This window comes from Schistosoma mansoni, chromosome 5, assembly GCF_000237925.1.
Source record: "Schistosoma mansoni strain Puerto Rico chromosome 5, complete genome".
Lineage (NCBI taxonomy): Eukaryota > Metazoa > Platyhelminthes > Trematoda > Strigeidida > Schistosomatidae > Schistosoma > Schistosoma mansoni.
In genome coordinates, this window is record NC_031499.1 from 625,685 (window position 1) to 642,145 (window position 16,461).

Sequence of the window (16,461 nt, forward strand, 5' to 3'; positions counted from 1 at the left end):
GTAAGATTGAGTTATTAATGGTTGATATTAGTTGTTAATTTGTTTTTATACAAAGTAAAAAGAAAAGTGCAAGTTGAAGACTGAAAATTATCTTCGAATCATACATACACACACATAATCCATTAATTTACCTTCACATTGTGAACTTTTCACATGATTCGCATATAACTAACTTATATTACCCTGTAGTGAATGAGAACACGAGTGGGGACAATCGAATGTATTTGAGCACAAAATTACAAACTATCTCACTACAATCTGACAATCATACAGGAAACATATAGTTGAGATCATGAGTCATTTGAAGCTAGACCACCATGAAAACCTGGAAGCACTGGACGGCCGTTTCGTTTTATTGTGGGACTCCTCAGCAGTGCGCATCCACGATCCTGCTTCGCGAGATTCGAACCCAGGACTTACCAGTCTCGCTCCAGAGCACTTAACCGATAGACCACTGAGCCGCATCCAACGGTGTTGATGTCTAACTTCAACCAATCCACGAAATTGAGCAACCATTCACCAATGTCTTCAGTGAGTTTATATCTCTCAACAGACCTGGTTGAACTTCACTGGCCACTGGTTATAGTAAACAGTTAATTTGCAAACTATCTATCAATTGTCTCAATCTTGACCATTCCGTCTGCAAATATCAGTCCATAGTCTTCGATAATTATTGTGCATGTATTTTCATACCAATTGCGTTTCGTTTCCGTTCTTTCGTTATCGATCTTCGACTGAAATATATTCCATGTCCGACCTTCATTACATACTACTTATGTGGATATAAGTAACCCACACCACAATCCTACTTGTTAAAGTCAGCATCTGAATATGATTGGATAAAGGCAGTAAAGATTTGATTTGATTGTTAAACATACATTTATTTCATAATTTTTATTTTGATCACTACCCTGAATAAGTCCAAACAAGTGTGCTGTACGAAACGTCGGAACTATTTAGATTTTAATCGCGAAATTTATTTAAAATATAATTTTCACATACAATGTATTCTAGATATTCGGCGCCCGATTTCTTTCAAACTATTCTTCGTAATACTGGCGAATATTCGTATAAATAATATTTCTTTCTCCTTTTTCTAAAAACGTTTTGCATTGAGTGTACAGACCGTTAATGACATACATAGTCTATCCATTAGATTTACGACTTTTCACGAGAAGTTCCAAATTACATCTATCTCTTCTTCTTTAAAACGCTCCTGGTTTATGGCGAAAGACTACCTGTCTCACCTTTGCTCCCATTGTTCAGAACGTCCCTGCAAGTCATTAGGCTTCACAACTAGGTTATAAAGAATTATAAGGAATTTCTTGTCGTAAGTTGACATCAATTGTTGGCCGTTGACGATCAAAAAGTAATAAATAGGCCTTATATTCTATTTTGATCAATAGTCCGGATCCACGATCATACTTTGGATCGTACTCAGTACACTCCTGTCTTGTGATATGCACCGAGTCTATCCAGATCCTTCAGAAAACCATTCTTGTTCCGACAAAAAACTCAAACATATACTGATCTTTTTTCAATTGAATGAAATTTCAGAGAAAAATGTCTAGTTTAAAATTTTTTGATATGGAGAACCAACCAGGATTAGCCTAATGAGAAGTTCAATCGATGTCAATCAGAATTGACAGAAACGAGAAGTGCATTTCATCGGCTAAGAAATAGATCAATTTCCTAAGGATTAAAGTGGTATATATATGAATGAGTATTTGTGCATTTTATTCGGTAACCTCAACATAATTTCTCAGTGAAATAGTCAGTTGGGGGTTTATCGTGTAGCTCATCGTGTATCAATATCAATTTTCAGACATCAGCCCTCACAACAATATTTTATGGAATCCATTTGTTTTTCATTACTTTTGAAGCGACAAATTCTTGATTTCAATGGTTAATAAAGACTATTATTATGTACTTCAAAGAAATGTATTGATTTGTAAAGATTTCTTCAAAATCCACTTTGTAACATTTTTTTTACAGAAAGCAGAGACTTTTCTAGATGCTTGCCGCTTTTCCATTTCTGTGAAGTTTTAACATTCATGATTTGTCCACTAATTATATATTCTGAGCTGTTAACTAAGTGATCTTCCTAAGTATAAGTCATTTAATAGTTGAATTCATAAGTTGATTAAAGTTAGCCGTTTCGTCCTAGTATGGGATTCCTCAGCTGTATGCACCTACGATCCCACTCGCATGATTCGAACCCAGGACCTTTGGTCTCGCGCACGAACGCTTAACCTCTACACCACTGAAAAATTCTCTAACAGTTCTTTCTGTTGTAATTGGTAAGTACCATGACGTAATTTCATTACTTTTTCAGGTTCTTGACAGTAAGAAAGGTCCTGGACCGAAACATATGAAAGAAATTACTAAACGCGCTCGTCGTCGCGAAGCCAAACAACAAGCTGCTGCTGCTATTGCTTCACCCGTAGGTAAAGAGCAAAAATCTCTAAAATCTTCACTTACTACCACCACCCATACTCCTACTACACGTTCGTCTTGTGGAAACGGTCATCATTGTTCGAATAACAGTTCCTGCTCACGTGGCAATCTTCATTACACACAAACTAATGCAAAACCGGAGCATTATTTGCATACATCGTCTAGTTGTATTCGTGTTCAGTCGAATATGTTTTCCCAGCAATCTTATGTGGGAGGTACGACACGATCAAGTGCACAACACTCTCAGGCATTATCAAATGGATTTAGGTGTTCTTCGCATAAAAATAGCAATAATAATCGTAATAGTAATTCCCACTGTTATAATCGATCATTAAATCATCATAATAAAAATGACACTTCAGAACACATATGTTGTTCTTGTACAATTTTGGAGCAAAAAGAATATTTATCGAAATCATCTCATTCACAAGGTGCTACACGAACTCGTGCAGCTGCTGCCAGGCAATTAGAAGCCGCTAGTAAGTGTTTTTCTCTTTTGTTGTACGTAATGGACTTTCACTGCATGAAGTAGTTAAGACGTTTTCTTGATGCAAATGTTATATGATTGAAATCTATGGTGGGAGGTAGTCTTCAGTAACAATTTAAAATTATACCGCTAAAGCTCATTTTTATCGTCAGTTTCATTCTTTTTTCGAATGATACATGTTCCATTTACTTTTATATATTGTAACTCGTGTCCTAATGTGCCGAACTTGAAGTATGGCGATCTCAGTCGATGTAATCCCATGTCAGATTTTACATTCTTTTATGAGTGATTCTTAAAATACTTAATTCTTTCTATGGTTGGGCTGGAAATCGTCAATTTTAATTAAAGTCACATTACTTTATTGAAGTTAATCATTTTTAAGAACAATAAGAAGATAAAAATATGAGTTAACAACTAAGTAGTAATGTAAACGATCCTGCTGCTTCATTGTGGATACAATTAAGAAGTAAATATTTCAAATGAACAAATTTGAAAACTAGTCTGGAATTAAAACAACTTCTTTACGTATGCTTAAACAGATTTTTGTTATTATATTACTAGTATTTTAGTTGTCAGCAATCGATTCTCACCACGTCTTCTTTTAAAGCCACATTACTTGCAGAAAAAGTGAAGATTTTATATTGTTTTAATGGGTTAGAATCATTTCTACTGTTTAAAAAGTTTTTCACTATGAACTGACATTTGAAGAAGCGATAAGAAGTGGCTATCAAACTAAACTACTGTTTGAAAATTCTGATCAATAAATATTAAACCATTTGTCAAATAAGTTGGAATCCTATATTTACATTTCGTGTCTGTATTGGCACTTGTCGTAAAAGCTTATCTTCAATTTTGATGGGATTCAAACACGCATCCTGCAATAAAAGTTAAATATTTACACTGATTAATGCCAGATTAATGACCGATGTCATGCCCGAAATTGCTAATGCGTCGAAGGAAATTTGAATCCGACAGGCAATGTAAGTTCCCTCGGGATTACATGCTCTCCTCGTTGTTAATGCCGACTATCATGGAACCTAGGTTTAATTGTTCGCAATCATTTAACTTCAAAGCATAATGAATTGAATTTTTAGTCACGTACACCAATAGTTGTGCCTCAGTTTGATCGATTGATTTCAATCAACACAGAGGACTGAACAGTTTGAGCATATTACTACTAATTAGCGTAGATTTAGTATAAATGCCGGTAGTCACCACTCCCTTCACTCATATTTGATACGACTATTTTTTTTTGGATGGACCTATTTTTATGTAGGGTAGCCCTATTTTGTCTTAGCGCAGACTGTCTACTCCAACTCATTCCGGTCGATCCCAGCACGTAACCCTTGCAAATAAACTACATACACAAACTAGATTAGCCGAGACTCATGCAATTCCTATATATAAATATACTCAAACGTCAGCCTTCTACGATCAAAGTGCCTCGAAGTTCTAGTCTTTGAGTTACCTGGTTACAAAAATGATGGATTAGTCCGATCTCCTCGTTCACATAAGTTAGCTCATGAGGTCTCCCCGTCAACCCGGTGGTGCCAGGTGAAAGTCTTAGATCGGATTTCGCTGCTACTGGTTAGAAGAAAAATTAGCGAAATCATAATTGTCAGTGTTTTTCTATCTGTTTAACCGAACTGATCAACTTTGATCCATGAAATGTGTAGTGTTCATGTTTGTGTATATAATTATTGTATTTTGTGATAGCTGTTAAGAGGATCCTTGTTTAACGTATCGTTTTATGTAAGAGTTGTAAGCTTCATACTGCTTGCATCCTAGTAAATTTTAATGGCCTTATCAAAATTGCAGCTTGTTGCTCTGTTCACATATCATTATCTTACCAGCTCATTATTCATATCCTACTCAAACAAGTAAGGAATAATACTAAATTTTGGCAACTCTTATTTGGGATTCACTTAGAAATTGATATACCGCATTCGGGAAAAACGTTTTATGGAATTGGATTGATATATTTCCGAGTTTGAACTATTTCGTCCCTTTAGATTTTTATGATCTGAAAATAACACTCATGTAACTGTCATGTTGAAGTGATTGTCATAGTTTTCCAACATGTTTACTCAAACAAGCTTCATCGGCTGGAAAACGTATTTCTCGAAGTCCTATACTGTCAGACTGATAAATCAGAGTGGCTAAATCAAAAATAGTATTTCAATGGCCACATTTTACTACTGAATATACTGGTATGTGGTGCCAGTAAAGTGTTTCTCATGGATATATCACTACCAGTGCTGCCTTCTCATAAATTAAAAGAGGGATTAGAAACAGTGGAATTTGAAGGTAGTACGTACACACTTATTTCTATGATCTGCTGGTTTCGAGGTTTAAAACGTGCAATACAGCTACAATAAGAATAACTCTCAACAAGTTCGTATATAACCAAATTCAAGCAATGGTTTCTTAGACTCTGCAGTTGCACTTGCAACTTGATTTGGCTATCAGTACGAATCCAGTTTTTTTCCTTGATTCCCAAACTGGATTATCCTTTCTACAATATTGTCATATGGGGAGTGTTGACCCCTTCATACACTCCTAGAAGCTTTTAAGTTCATCCTATTTTGTTTGTGGCTTACTGAGTGATTAAACTGCACCATCCTTTACTATAGTGTAATGTTATACGAAGTTATTAGTAACATTTCTATAATGTTAGGCTGGCAAAACAAAAGCACATGTCACAAGTAAGACAGTTTACCACCAATAGCGGTGGATATCAGTCGCGTAATTTTCTACTTGAAACCTCTCTTATTTCGTTTTTTTGTATAACTAATGGTTACATTATTTGTTCAGTCATGTTAATTGAAACTGGTTTCAAAATATGCTATTTTTTTGTTTTGTAAGACGAAATTAAAGTGGGACATCTTACTAGTTAAATATTTTTCCACTTATAGTCAAATTAGTTTAGTTTATTTTTGTTAAATAAAAGAGCTGTGAAAATCACTTGCCGCCATTAATAGCAATGGTATTAAGTTTACATTTCTGATCGTTTCCTGAATTACGTTGTAATTTTTGTAATTTAAGATCCAAAGTAAAGGCGAAAGAGATTCTTCTAATACGCCGCTGAGTTTAACTTGACTAGATGGATCGATGGTTATTGATAATGAAACTTCAAAGATGACAATCGCTCTAATCAGATGAAAGATGACAAGCCCTTTTCTTAATAGATTTTGATGTCTGAACGAAAGACAATGAAGTAAGTAAACATCTCAGCAAACACAATATTCTACAAGGCAGAATCAACATTTAGAGTATGCGTTAATCTTTTAGCATCACGACGCTTCAAATGTGACAATGCTAGGATCCCAAGGCTTACAATAATAACTTTTTTGTGGCAACTCCAATAAATTATAACATTGACTTGGGTCAAACTCAACTTCTCTCCATTTTTAATCAGAAGAAATCTTGACCGATTCCGGACATAATTGTCATAAGGTTGATTTAATTTCCTCTTTTATTACTAAACAATATTGAATGAGTCCGGCGGTTGATTGCTTTGCCGTTAATATTTAGGTCGTAAATATCCCTTCCCTCTTATAAAGAAAACAATGGCCGTTTTGTAATCCAGAATATAATTTTGTGAAAAGTGCTAATAAAATCTATTAAAACGTCTCAACTTTTTAATATCAGCTTGTATCTATCTTCAAATCTTTGTAACCTTCCAATTTTACAGAGTTTGTACCTCAGTGTTATAAAATGCTTAACAAAACTTATAACTTAAGTAAATTTTAAATTGTTCCCATATAAAATTAAAAACATTTAAGAATGGTATCTAGAAAAACAATAAATTCACAATTGAATCGAGCAGTTCGGACAACTTACTTGATTAATCCTGTTACCGCTCGTGGAGGATCATAGGTCGCCCACCAGCACTCTCCATCGAACTCTGTCCTGGGCAATGCCTTCCAGTTGTTATTCATCCTTTCAATGTCTGCTTCCAATTACCGGAGTAATGTGTTCCTTTGTATACCTCTTTTCCTTTTCCCTTCAGGATTCCAAGTTAGCACTTGCCTCGTGATACAGTAGAAAACTATCTTGACGTTCGTATTGGTTGACAGTTTTGAGTTTCATATGTTCGGACAACGCTTTATCACTAACACGGTTTAAATCAAAATTCATTATACATTAGCAGTCCTTCTAATTGAATGTAGAATAGTATGATTTTGTAAGTAAGATTTCGATTGATACAGTTTAAGTCAGTAGACTGTACTTTACGACTATCAGAAGGCCAGGCTAGTCCTACGGTATATAGAGGACCAGTAATCTGCAAAATTTACAATCCTCATACATCTTTTCGAAGTAATTTGAAGTCACAATAACTAAGTGGCTGAATGATTTACACTGTAAACAAAATAAACCTTAATAGCATTAGTTAAACAGTATATGATTACAAGTGAAGATCTGGAGCATAGTTGTTTTTATTTCATTGGTTAATAGTCTGAAATGTTTCGACCGGTTTTAACTGTTTCTCATCGCTGGACCAACTTATATGTTTCACTGACAACTATAAAGTCTCTAATTTATTTACTTTTTGACATTCAAATAGAAAAGTGTCCATTCATTTCTTTCGGAAATATCATCTAATAGATGGTATAACTTGGTTCTTTGCTTTTTAAATCACAAATCCATTTTTATTCAAATTATCTAAGGTTTCGAATATATATATATATATATATAACCGGCTACTTTCCTGATTGGTTAGTATGGAATTTGTGGTATAAACCTGACCATTCACAAGATATCTTTACCATTCAGTTAGTTAAGTGTTATATGCTGGTTTTTTTTGACGCGTTAAACCACTAAATAATAAATATAGAAGTAAGTTTGATGGAGATCAAGTTCGTTTAGATTTGGATGTGATATCAATCTACGAGGTAATAGATTGTTGGAGTAAGCTGCATTGGAAGGAGTTATCCTCTCAGTTGAAGTCAAGAAGCTGGTCTGAATCTGTTGTTTCAAATCTTAATTGAAATGGTTCAAGTAGGTCATAATATGTTATATGCTACTTATACAGACAGATAAAAGTAGTATGTATCAGGCGTGTGATGTAGAATTCTTACTGATAGAGGAAAATAAAGAGAAGATAGGAGAAAAGTGAAAGCAACCAAAATGACAACAGGAATGAAGGAACAATGAAGTTTCCGAAAAAACAATTCGAAGACAATATGCAAATGATATATTTAGTGTATGATTTTCATATTCTACTAAGCCAATGAGATTTTTCATGCCAATGGATTATCTCCACCAACTCTTCGTTCACTATGATAACAATGCAAATTTGATCATGCTTCATCCTCTCTAAAATCTTAATTCTTAGCATTGTTTCATACATTTTATTCATCGATTCTGTTCATCAGTTGGTAATCATATTCTCAATATTTAGCTTTTTTCCATTAGTATCAATGTTGTTTTGATTTCTTCGATTTTTGACCTTAGAGTACGGCAATTCGAGGTGTTGTAGACGTGCACCAGGCCTTTCATTGTTGATAGTTGGCTCACTATAAGCTCGTTTGGACTATACTGAAATGTACTACTGATAATTTAGTAAAGATTGACATTATAATCGTTCGTTCGCAAGTTTTGTATGTTTGAACTGAAGTGGATTAGTTTAGCTTGGAGATAAGTCATAACTGCTATGTAATTAAGTTATATTATTATTAATGAATACTTACTTTTAGTCAAAATCATCGATAAAGATAGACGAGAAAATTGTGATTCAATAAATGTCTGTCGGTTGATGGGTACGTAACCATATTATTCGGAAAAAACAATATGATCAATCTTTATTGCACACGTATATACGGAACAATTTACTAGCCGTGTTTAGATCTCTTTAAAATAAATTTAAATTATATATTTTAATTGCAATATAGGAGATTATTTGTTTGACAAACGAAAGTTTTGTACTTTTCACATCCTTTAGTTCATTGAATACTCAACTGATACGTAACTTTTATTTGAAAGATGGCTATTGGGTAATATAGGTTGTTATTTTCTTTGCAGACTCAACATATGTTAATGATAACTGTATATTGTGGTTGTACGGGTAACTTCTGGGGGCTATTAATGAACTATTATTCTATATATGTTCTTATTGTTTAACTGTTGAGTAATTAAATTGTGTATATCTATATTCATCTTATTATAAGCTTCATTTTGACCTATTGATTATTATTATATGATTTACTGTTCCTAAATTATACTCAGTTTATTGATTATTGTCTCCCACGTTCACAGCCACAATTGGCTCAATCTTGTACAAATATTATTTTCTCTTTTATGGTATGATGCAGTCTGTCTGTCTGGTATATAAACGGGTTATGCTTGAAATAAATGATTCGCATAGCAGAAGCTGTAATTGGTGTTCTGAACTCAATTGGAAGGGCTAGGCGGACAAGGGACCAATGAGGGTGCTAGACTACTCATACCAGTTGAACGTCATTGATTCGGAACAGTGTTAAGATTAGACAAGTCGTATTTCGATTGGTGGGTAATTCACGTGATAAAAGCCGGACATAAAATCATAACGAATTGGCAACGGCCTTCTTTTTATAAAGGCATAAGAAGATCCACTTTATGTCAACGCAGAATTGCATCTACAAAGAAAGGCGTGTAGTTGTAGCTTTCCATATATTTCTAAATCCTACTGCCCTCTATATAAAAAAAGGCCTTATTATCCATCCGACTTAGACTATCTATCCGAGATATTATATCTGGTTATACTCGTATCTCGCACTAATATCATACGTACAAATTCAACTCTATCCTTTCACATTATAAATGTCACAATTTCATCTATTAAAACACACAAATATATCTCACATAAATCACCTTGACTGGATTGACATGACATTGACTCGGTCAGACCCGTTTTTTACATTTGCACTAGATATATTTTGCATTGTTCCTTTATAGTATTCAAACTTGAGTTAATTTCATTCGTTTATTTATCCTCTGAAGAAGTGGACTACACTGAATCACGAAACATCAGAAAATCTCACTTTTCTATACATCGGGATATTAAAAATACATTATTTTTTATTCATTACATCAATATTGTTTATTCTATTTGTTTACTCGCGTGTGTTTGTCTCATCGTTTCATAGGTGCTGCTGCCGCTTGTACTCGAAATACTGCTGGTGTCCTATCTACTTCATTACCATTGTGTGGTAGTCATCATCATAGTAGTAGTAGTAGTCTAGTGCTTCATTCAAAAAACATACAAATGACTATATCACCAGATTCTAGTGAAAATGATCCTAACAATAGTTATGATATTAACCAGCAAACATGTTGTTCCGAAACCGCTACGTCGGCTTCAAGTTGTTCTAGTTGTTGCTATTTCTGCTGCTGTAGTAGTTGTTGTGCCTATGGTGGAGGTAGTCTAAGTTGCTGCAGTGGAAGTACAAGCGGGTTCGGATCAAATTCTTCAGATATATCACTTAACAGTAGTGTTAACTATTCCAGGACGAAATGTAAGTTATGCTTCGATATATGTATTTATAATTTTTTTTGCGAATATGCATTGTTCTTATTTGACACATTTTTGTTGAATACAAAACCCAATGTTAAATTATCTATCACTGGATGGACAAATAATCCAATCGTAACAAACACCTTTTACAGTGAAATGCTTGCTGATACGGATTCAAATTCTATAACGTGGTGTATTTATTCTGTCAAAATTGTAGATGCGCCTTACGGACTAATACTAACTAGTACGCGGCCTATATTCTTTGCTCCATGTCGGTTACCTCCGAAAAACTTACATAAAAAGTGACGAACACTCTTCATTACTGTTTAAAGATATCAAAAAAATCAAAAGACGCATGACATTTTAAAGAATCAAAAATAAAATGAATACAATGATGAGAATGAACCATAGTGACATATGTGAATAGGAGCTGATGAAGGGATAGAGAAGGGCAAACAATACACATATATTTAATATTTAGACTCTACAACCGAGTCAACTATGTAGACTTGTTCTTGATAATTATTTTCAAAAATTGTATCAAGGTGGCGTTAGGTTAAGGCTGTTGTGCTTTTATTTTTAAACTAGATTCAGCCGACCAATTTCTATATGTTTATTGCGAATCAATTTATAATGCAGTCTTTTCTAGCCTCCTGTAGACATATATTTTCCATATCACTATATATACGAATGTACAGCTTAAGTAAATGATTTCGTCGAAAAGAAAATTTTCTTCGCTGAATTCTCTTTTTCTTATTTTAACACAGTCTGATCTTGTAATATTCGTTATATATGTATGTGAACATATGAATAAATCGTCGTGATATGTGAACGAATAGGGTATTTATCAATCACGCTAAACGTCAAGGATCAGCGAATGAATAATCGTGTACGCTTTATTAAATTAATAATAATTTCAGAGGAAGAAGCAAATAATATATATGCTAGGGTGATTTTGCAGACTGTAATTCTTAATACGAAAAAAGTTGTTTCATTTCGCCTTAAGAAGGGCATCGATGATAAACGCAATATTGTGTTCTTCAGTATAGTAGTCTACAGTTAAGTAAGTAGTTGTGTAATTTGATGAATCCATCAACAACAACAAAAATTGTTTCCAACTATACATTTTCCGTTCTATATAGTTGAGCAGTATATAATTATGATAAGAAAATCTCTCTGTGTATACAATAATGTAAATCAGTTATTGTGCTTGGGAGGTGTATGGTAATTGTTTTTTACGCGATGTCAATAGCAAATGTTTTGCAAGTGTACAACAAGACCAAATCACTATCTCAATGTTTGAATTTAATTCGTAAATGACAAAGCGAATGTGATTACTATTTGAAATATGAAGAATTAAAAATCATTACTGTTAACTGTACGCCGTCTAGTTGATCTTATTCGACATATTAGTAACATGTTGAATTTCGATATAATAAATAAAATCTTATATTTTTCCAACTGAACAATCTGAAATATATTGAAACATTTTTATTGAAGTTTTTATGTACCATTATGAGTGTTCATTAGACGGTATAGACATTTGATAAACGATAAAGAAGTATTACTAACATGTGAGCTATAACCATTGTTAGTCCGATTGACCTTCCCCATAGAAATAATTTTGTTGTAACGGTGAGCTGGTTTCAGTACATACTTTTCAACTTATAGGAAAATAATGCAACGTTAATGATAGCTGAAACTTATTCGTATCAAGTTTTAGTTAACACATAATATTTTCATCAGCATTGACTGAATTGTATTACGTAGGAAAGGAGTTCACAGGCACAGATAGAGTATAATCATTATTTCATTCAATTCACAGTTAAAATAATAACATATACTGAGATAATAGATATTGCTTATCAATGAATACTAATACGAATTAGCCTTAGCACAGATAATAAAGGTTTGGTAATTGTAGGGTTGAACGTCTTCTTATGCTATCTCACGTGAAGAATATAGCCTAGTGAATTTCTAACCGAAGTAATACGAAACGCATCGGATGAAACTGTTAATCTAGTTCAGTCATAATTAACGTTAAAAGCAATGACGTCGGGACTGTCTTTCAAAATACAGAGCACGTATATGCAATGCGATTAACAGAGATTAATTAATGTAATTTGTAATGAACTGAAAAAGCAAAATTTAAATCGAATTGTGCGTGGCCTTAAAATAAGTCTTCACTCTGTCTCTTCACATTTGCGCTTATCCTGAAGAGTGACATCATTATACTTCGGTTATCGCACCACACGTAGAACAATGGACTCCGTGAAATTATGGTTGCGGGTTCTAGCCACAAAACGAATGAAACATTGCATTGCAGTGATGAAAATCCAAGCTCTCTCATCAGCAGTTTCACTTGGCGGCCTAGCAAGATTTCATATGTCACACATTCTCTCGTCGTGGGCATCTTCGTCTGTGTAGTTGTATCTGTCATTGAGTTCTTCTGAGTTTATTGAAACAATGTTCTCTTCATCATTACTTAGTGTCACATTCAAATCCACGTCTGTTCGAAGGTTGGAGCATGATGTGAACTTCCAATTAAGCGTGTTCACATACCATTTGCAACATAATTGGGCACACTGCTTACCTGGAAGGTTGGCCTGCGAGAACATTTTGTGGCGCATGTTAAAAACGTCTTGCGGATTCAGGCGATTGGAACGCTACCAGATACAACGTATTCGAGAACACGTTATCCGTGTCCGTGACAACGTTCGAAACGATAGAGCTTGTACTTTGGACGTTATTTACGTTCATAATTTGGAGAAAAGATGATTATTCGAGCAGTATTTACCTTGTATATCAATTTTCAGAAATAAATAACCAATTTTTACCTTTTTAAAACTAATAACTTAATTGGACGAAACGGGATGACAAAGCATATCTTTTTTTTATAAAAAATACAGAAATCACCGTACGATAAATGTTATCCTAATATTTTATACCAGGGCAACTGATAAAAACTGGTTACTGAAGTTAAATAAGGTCAAATAGTGTTCAAACTGCGTACTTAAATATCGGAAGTTGAATCCTGTAATTATTGAATTTTATAGTGTGAATGAAACGGCGATCCAGTGCTTCCAAGTTTTCCATGGTGGTCTAGCTTTAATCGACACATGAATTCAACTATGAAAGGTTACTATTGTGCCTTAGAATAAGGTTCGGTTGGGCCTTCAGTAATTTTTAATTGCGATAGATAGAGATTATCCTAATTGGAACGGATTATGTTGCGAACTAGACAACAGTGATCTACAATTACGGAGGTATATAGGAAAAAAGGCGAGAGTGGGAAAAACTGAAGGTATGAATTTTGACGTTGTACAATTTAGTGAATATGGTAACAAAACATAATCTTGGTATTAGTGAAATCGGCAAACCGAAAATGATAGTGACCAATCAGGTTGTAGCAAAAGTCAGTGAGAATTTATGGATTGGAAAAATGTTAACCAGGTTACCTCGAAACAAAAGAACTGACGTTAACGAACGAAACATCAGATAACTTGTGATCATCCTAACAAAAATGTCATGAATTTCATTCAAGTCTAGTTAGGTATCGCGAAAGACATGAGTAGATCCTCCTCACCGATTATTTGAAAGTATGACTGCAATAAAAAACTATAATCGGATATCTTATAGACCAATGTAGATTTCGAATAATTTAATATTCTAAAATAGTTTTGGTCACGAGCTAGAATGATCTCTAGAACTAAAAGATACTTCACTACTGATCACTCAGTCCTTGAATCCAAGATATTTATTACATAACAGCTAGAAAAACTTCACCTAACTCAAAGTCGCTGTTAGATTTTTAATTAGAAACTACTAACTGATATTTAAACTCAATCAATTGTCTTTGTAATGGGACAGAAAAAGTTTTCCGTTTTCCCTATAAACGTACCATTGTTATTCACTGGTAACAACTCGTAATGCTCATTAAGATCCATGGTCATGCATGAAGTTTACGCCCTTTACATTTCCGTTTCAGCTTGTTCTTTTTTATAGTGTTGAGCGTCAAATGTTTGAGCATGTTTATCCTGGGTCTTCCTCACTGCACTTTTGATTTTTTTTGTTTATGTGACAATGTTAGCATGATTTCCAATTATCGATATTACTGTAATGTACGAACAAACCTAGCCCAGATGGAATATATATCTTCTATTTGCATCTATTATGTATTTCACAACCCAAGCTATTCGTAGACTTCCATACCCTGTCTTCTGGTGTCAAGAGTATTCTGAACTCGTCGTGACTTTGGCTTCCTGAGACTCCTCTCTTCTTCTGTTAACCAAAGCAACTTCCGTTCGACACTCCTCTGTATACGTATAAGCAATCTTGTGAATAGCGCCACCATATTACTACTTTCCCTCCTACCAACTCCACTAATTGTTCACCTTCATGGTTTCTTCAATGCACCCATCTACATATCTGTCCACCCACGCTTTAGGATTTATCCATGTTTCCCTTATTCTGATTGGCCAAGTTACAGTTTTATGACTAATGTTTCCACCTTCTAAAAGCTTATAGAGCCTCAGGTTCATCGAAAGACTCATTAGTAATACCCTCGTTTTGTACATAATCTAACCTTAGAAGTAAAGTTTCTATACTTTCAACCTTCTTTCTTTCCTGGATTCAAGAGTGAAAAACTTCTGGAGATTAGGAAGAAGTTAGGAAGTCGATGTGTTGGCGTTCAAGTACAAGACTTACCAAGTAGCATTAGTAATATTATTAGCTTGTACGTTACTACTTCAAACTGTTCTCACTCGATCAACCTAAAATGGATTCAAGTAACCAGAATTTATCGATCCATCTAACTGTCCATTTCATTCGGTACCACTTTTGTTGTACAGCGTAGTATCCTAACCATTCTGCACACCCTAACTCCATCAGATAACAACTGTAGTTATATATGCGACTTTTTACTACAGAGAATACTCATTTTATATTGTAAATTTGTTTTTTGCATCACTTCATTTGTTTTTGTTTTTTTGTCTTTCATATCCATAACACATGCTTGGATGTGCATACAAATCCACACATGTTTAGCTAATACATACCACAATAAAAAGCAACACAATTGTTCAAATTGTACATGTCATGATAATAAAACAGATGAAATAAGTAAATGTTCAATGGATTACAATTGTTCCACTCACCGATCCTATTATCATCACCAATCTCGACGTGCTAATGAATTCAGGTACCCTCAACTACCACAAACTGGCCAGGTCAATATAAATAGTAATGAAGGTGAAAAGGGTGCATCTATATTTACAAATGGTAATTCTGGAAATTTTCAGCACTCTAATAATACTCAACAAACGTCTTATGTTACATCGGGACAAAATAATTCGATTGTAAATATAAACGAATCAGCTTCACCTATTGCAAATACCAATGTAACCACGACATCATTAACAACAACAACAACTATTCCTACCCGACGTTATAACCGTAGAGTTGTCCTACCTCCCGTAAGAATGACCCATAATCCCGAAGTGGATTCTTTATTACGCGAAATCATGGAACGGTAATTTTGCACGATAATAATAATTTAAAGATGCAGTTTAATGACTCAAACTTTTTTCACCTTCATATTGTGGTCATAAATATTTTTTAGATAGATGTAACATCAGAATATTCTATCTACGGTGTTCTTTATTTATTTATTTGAACACATAAATATTGGTACAAAGGGGCACCGAATACATATGCGCCGCACAAATCTCATTCGATTTGTGTGAGGGCTGTGATACTGCCCAGATGCCCAAACTGAAGCAGGTGGTTTTCTTAGGGGACCACACCTGGAGCCTTTAACCTAAAGTTCTGATACACAAGGCAGTGGAACATCGTGAGGAGATGCAGCCCCTTAGTGGCTGGTGACCAACGATTGATTCATACGCCATTTGTTCTCTCAGGATACTGGAGTCCATGTGCACCATTGGTTTGGAATCAGGGTTTTCCAACTGCCCTAGGTGGACGCGTCGTGTCCACCGACCCGGTTAAAGCGCCGGACATTCCC

The 16,461-nt window shown here is 34.5% G+C and overlaps 1 protein-coding gene across 1 annotated transcript in view; it reads left to right on the forward strand.

Annotated features, from left to right (window-relative positions):
- Nucleotides 1–15,973, forward strand: part of Smp_154520 (hypothetical protein) — a gene marked incomplete at both ends in the record, with an annotated part of 27,242 nt that extends 11,269 nt beyond the window's left edge. The window contains 3 exons of the mRNA XM_018797556.1: nucleotides 2,336–2,936; nucleotides 10,072–10,440; nucleotides 15,486–15,973. Coding sequence (XP_018652586.1) covers nucleotides 2,336–2,936; nucleotides 10,072–10,440; nucleotides 15,486–15,973 — 1,458 coding nt within the window. The remainder of the gene's footprint in view (nucleotides 1–2,335; nucleotides 2,937–10,071; nucleotides 10,441–15,485) is intronic.
- Nucleotides 15,974–16,461: the final 488 nt, after the last annotated feature.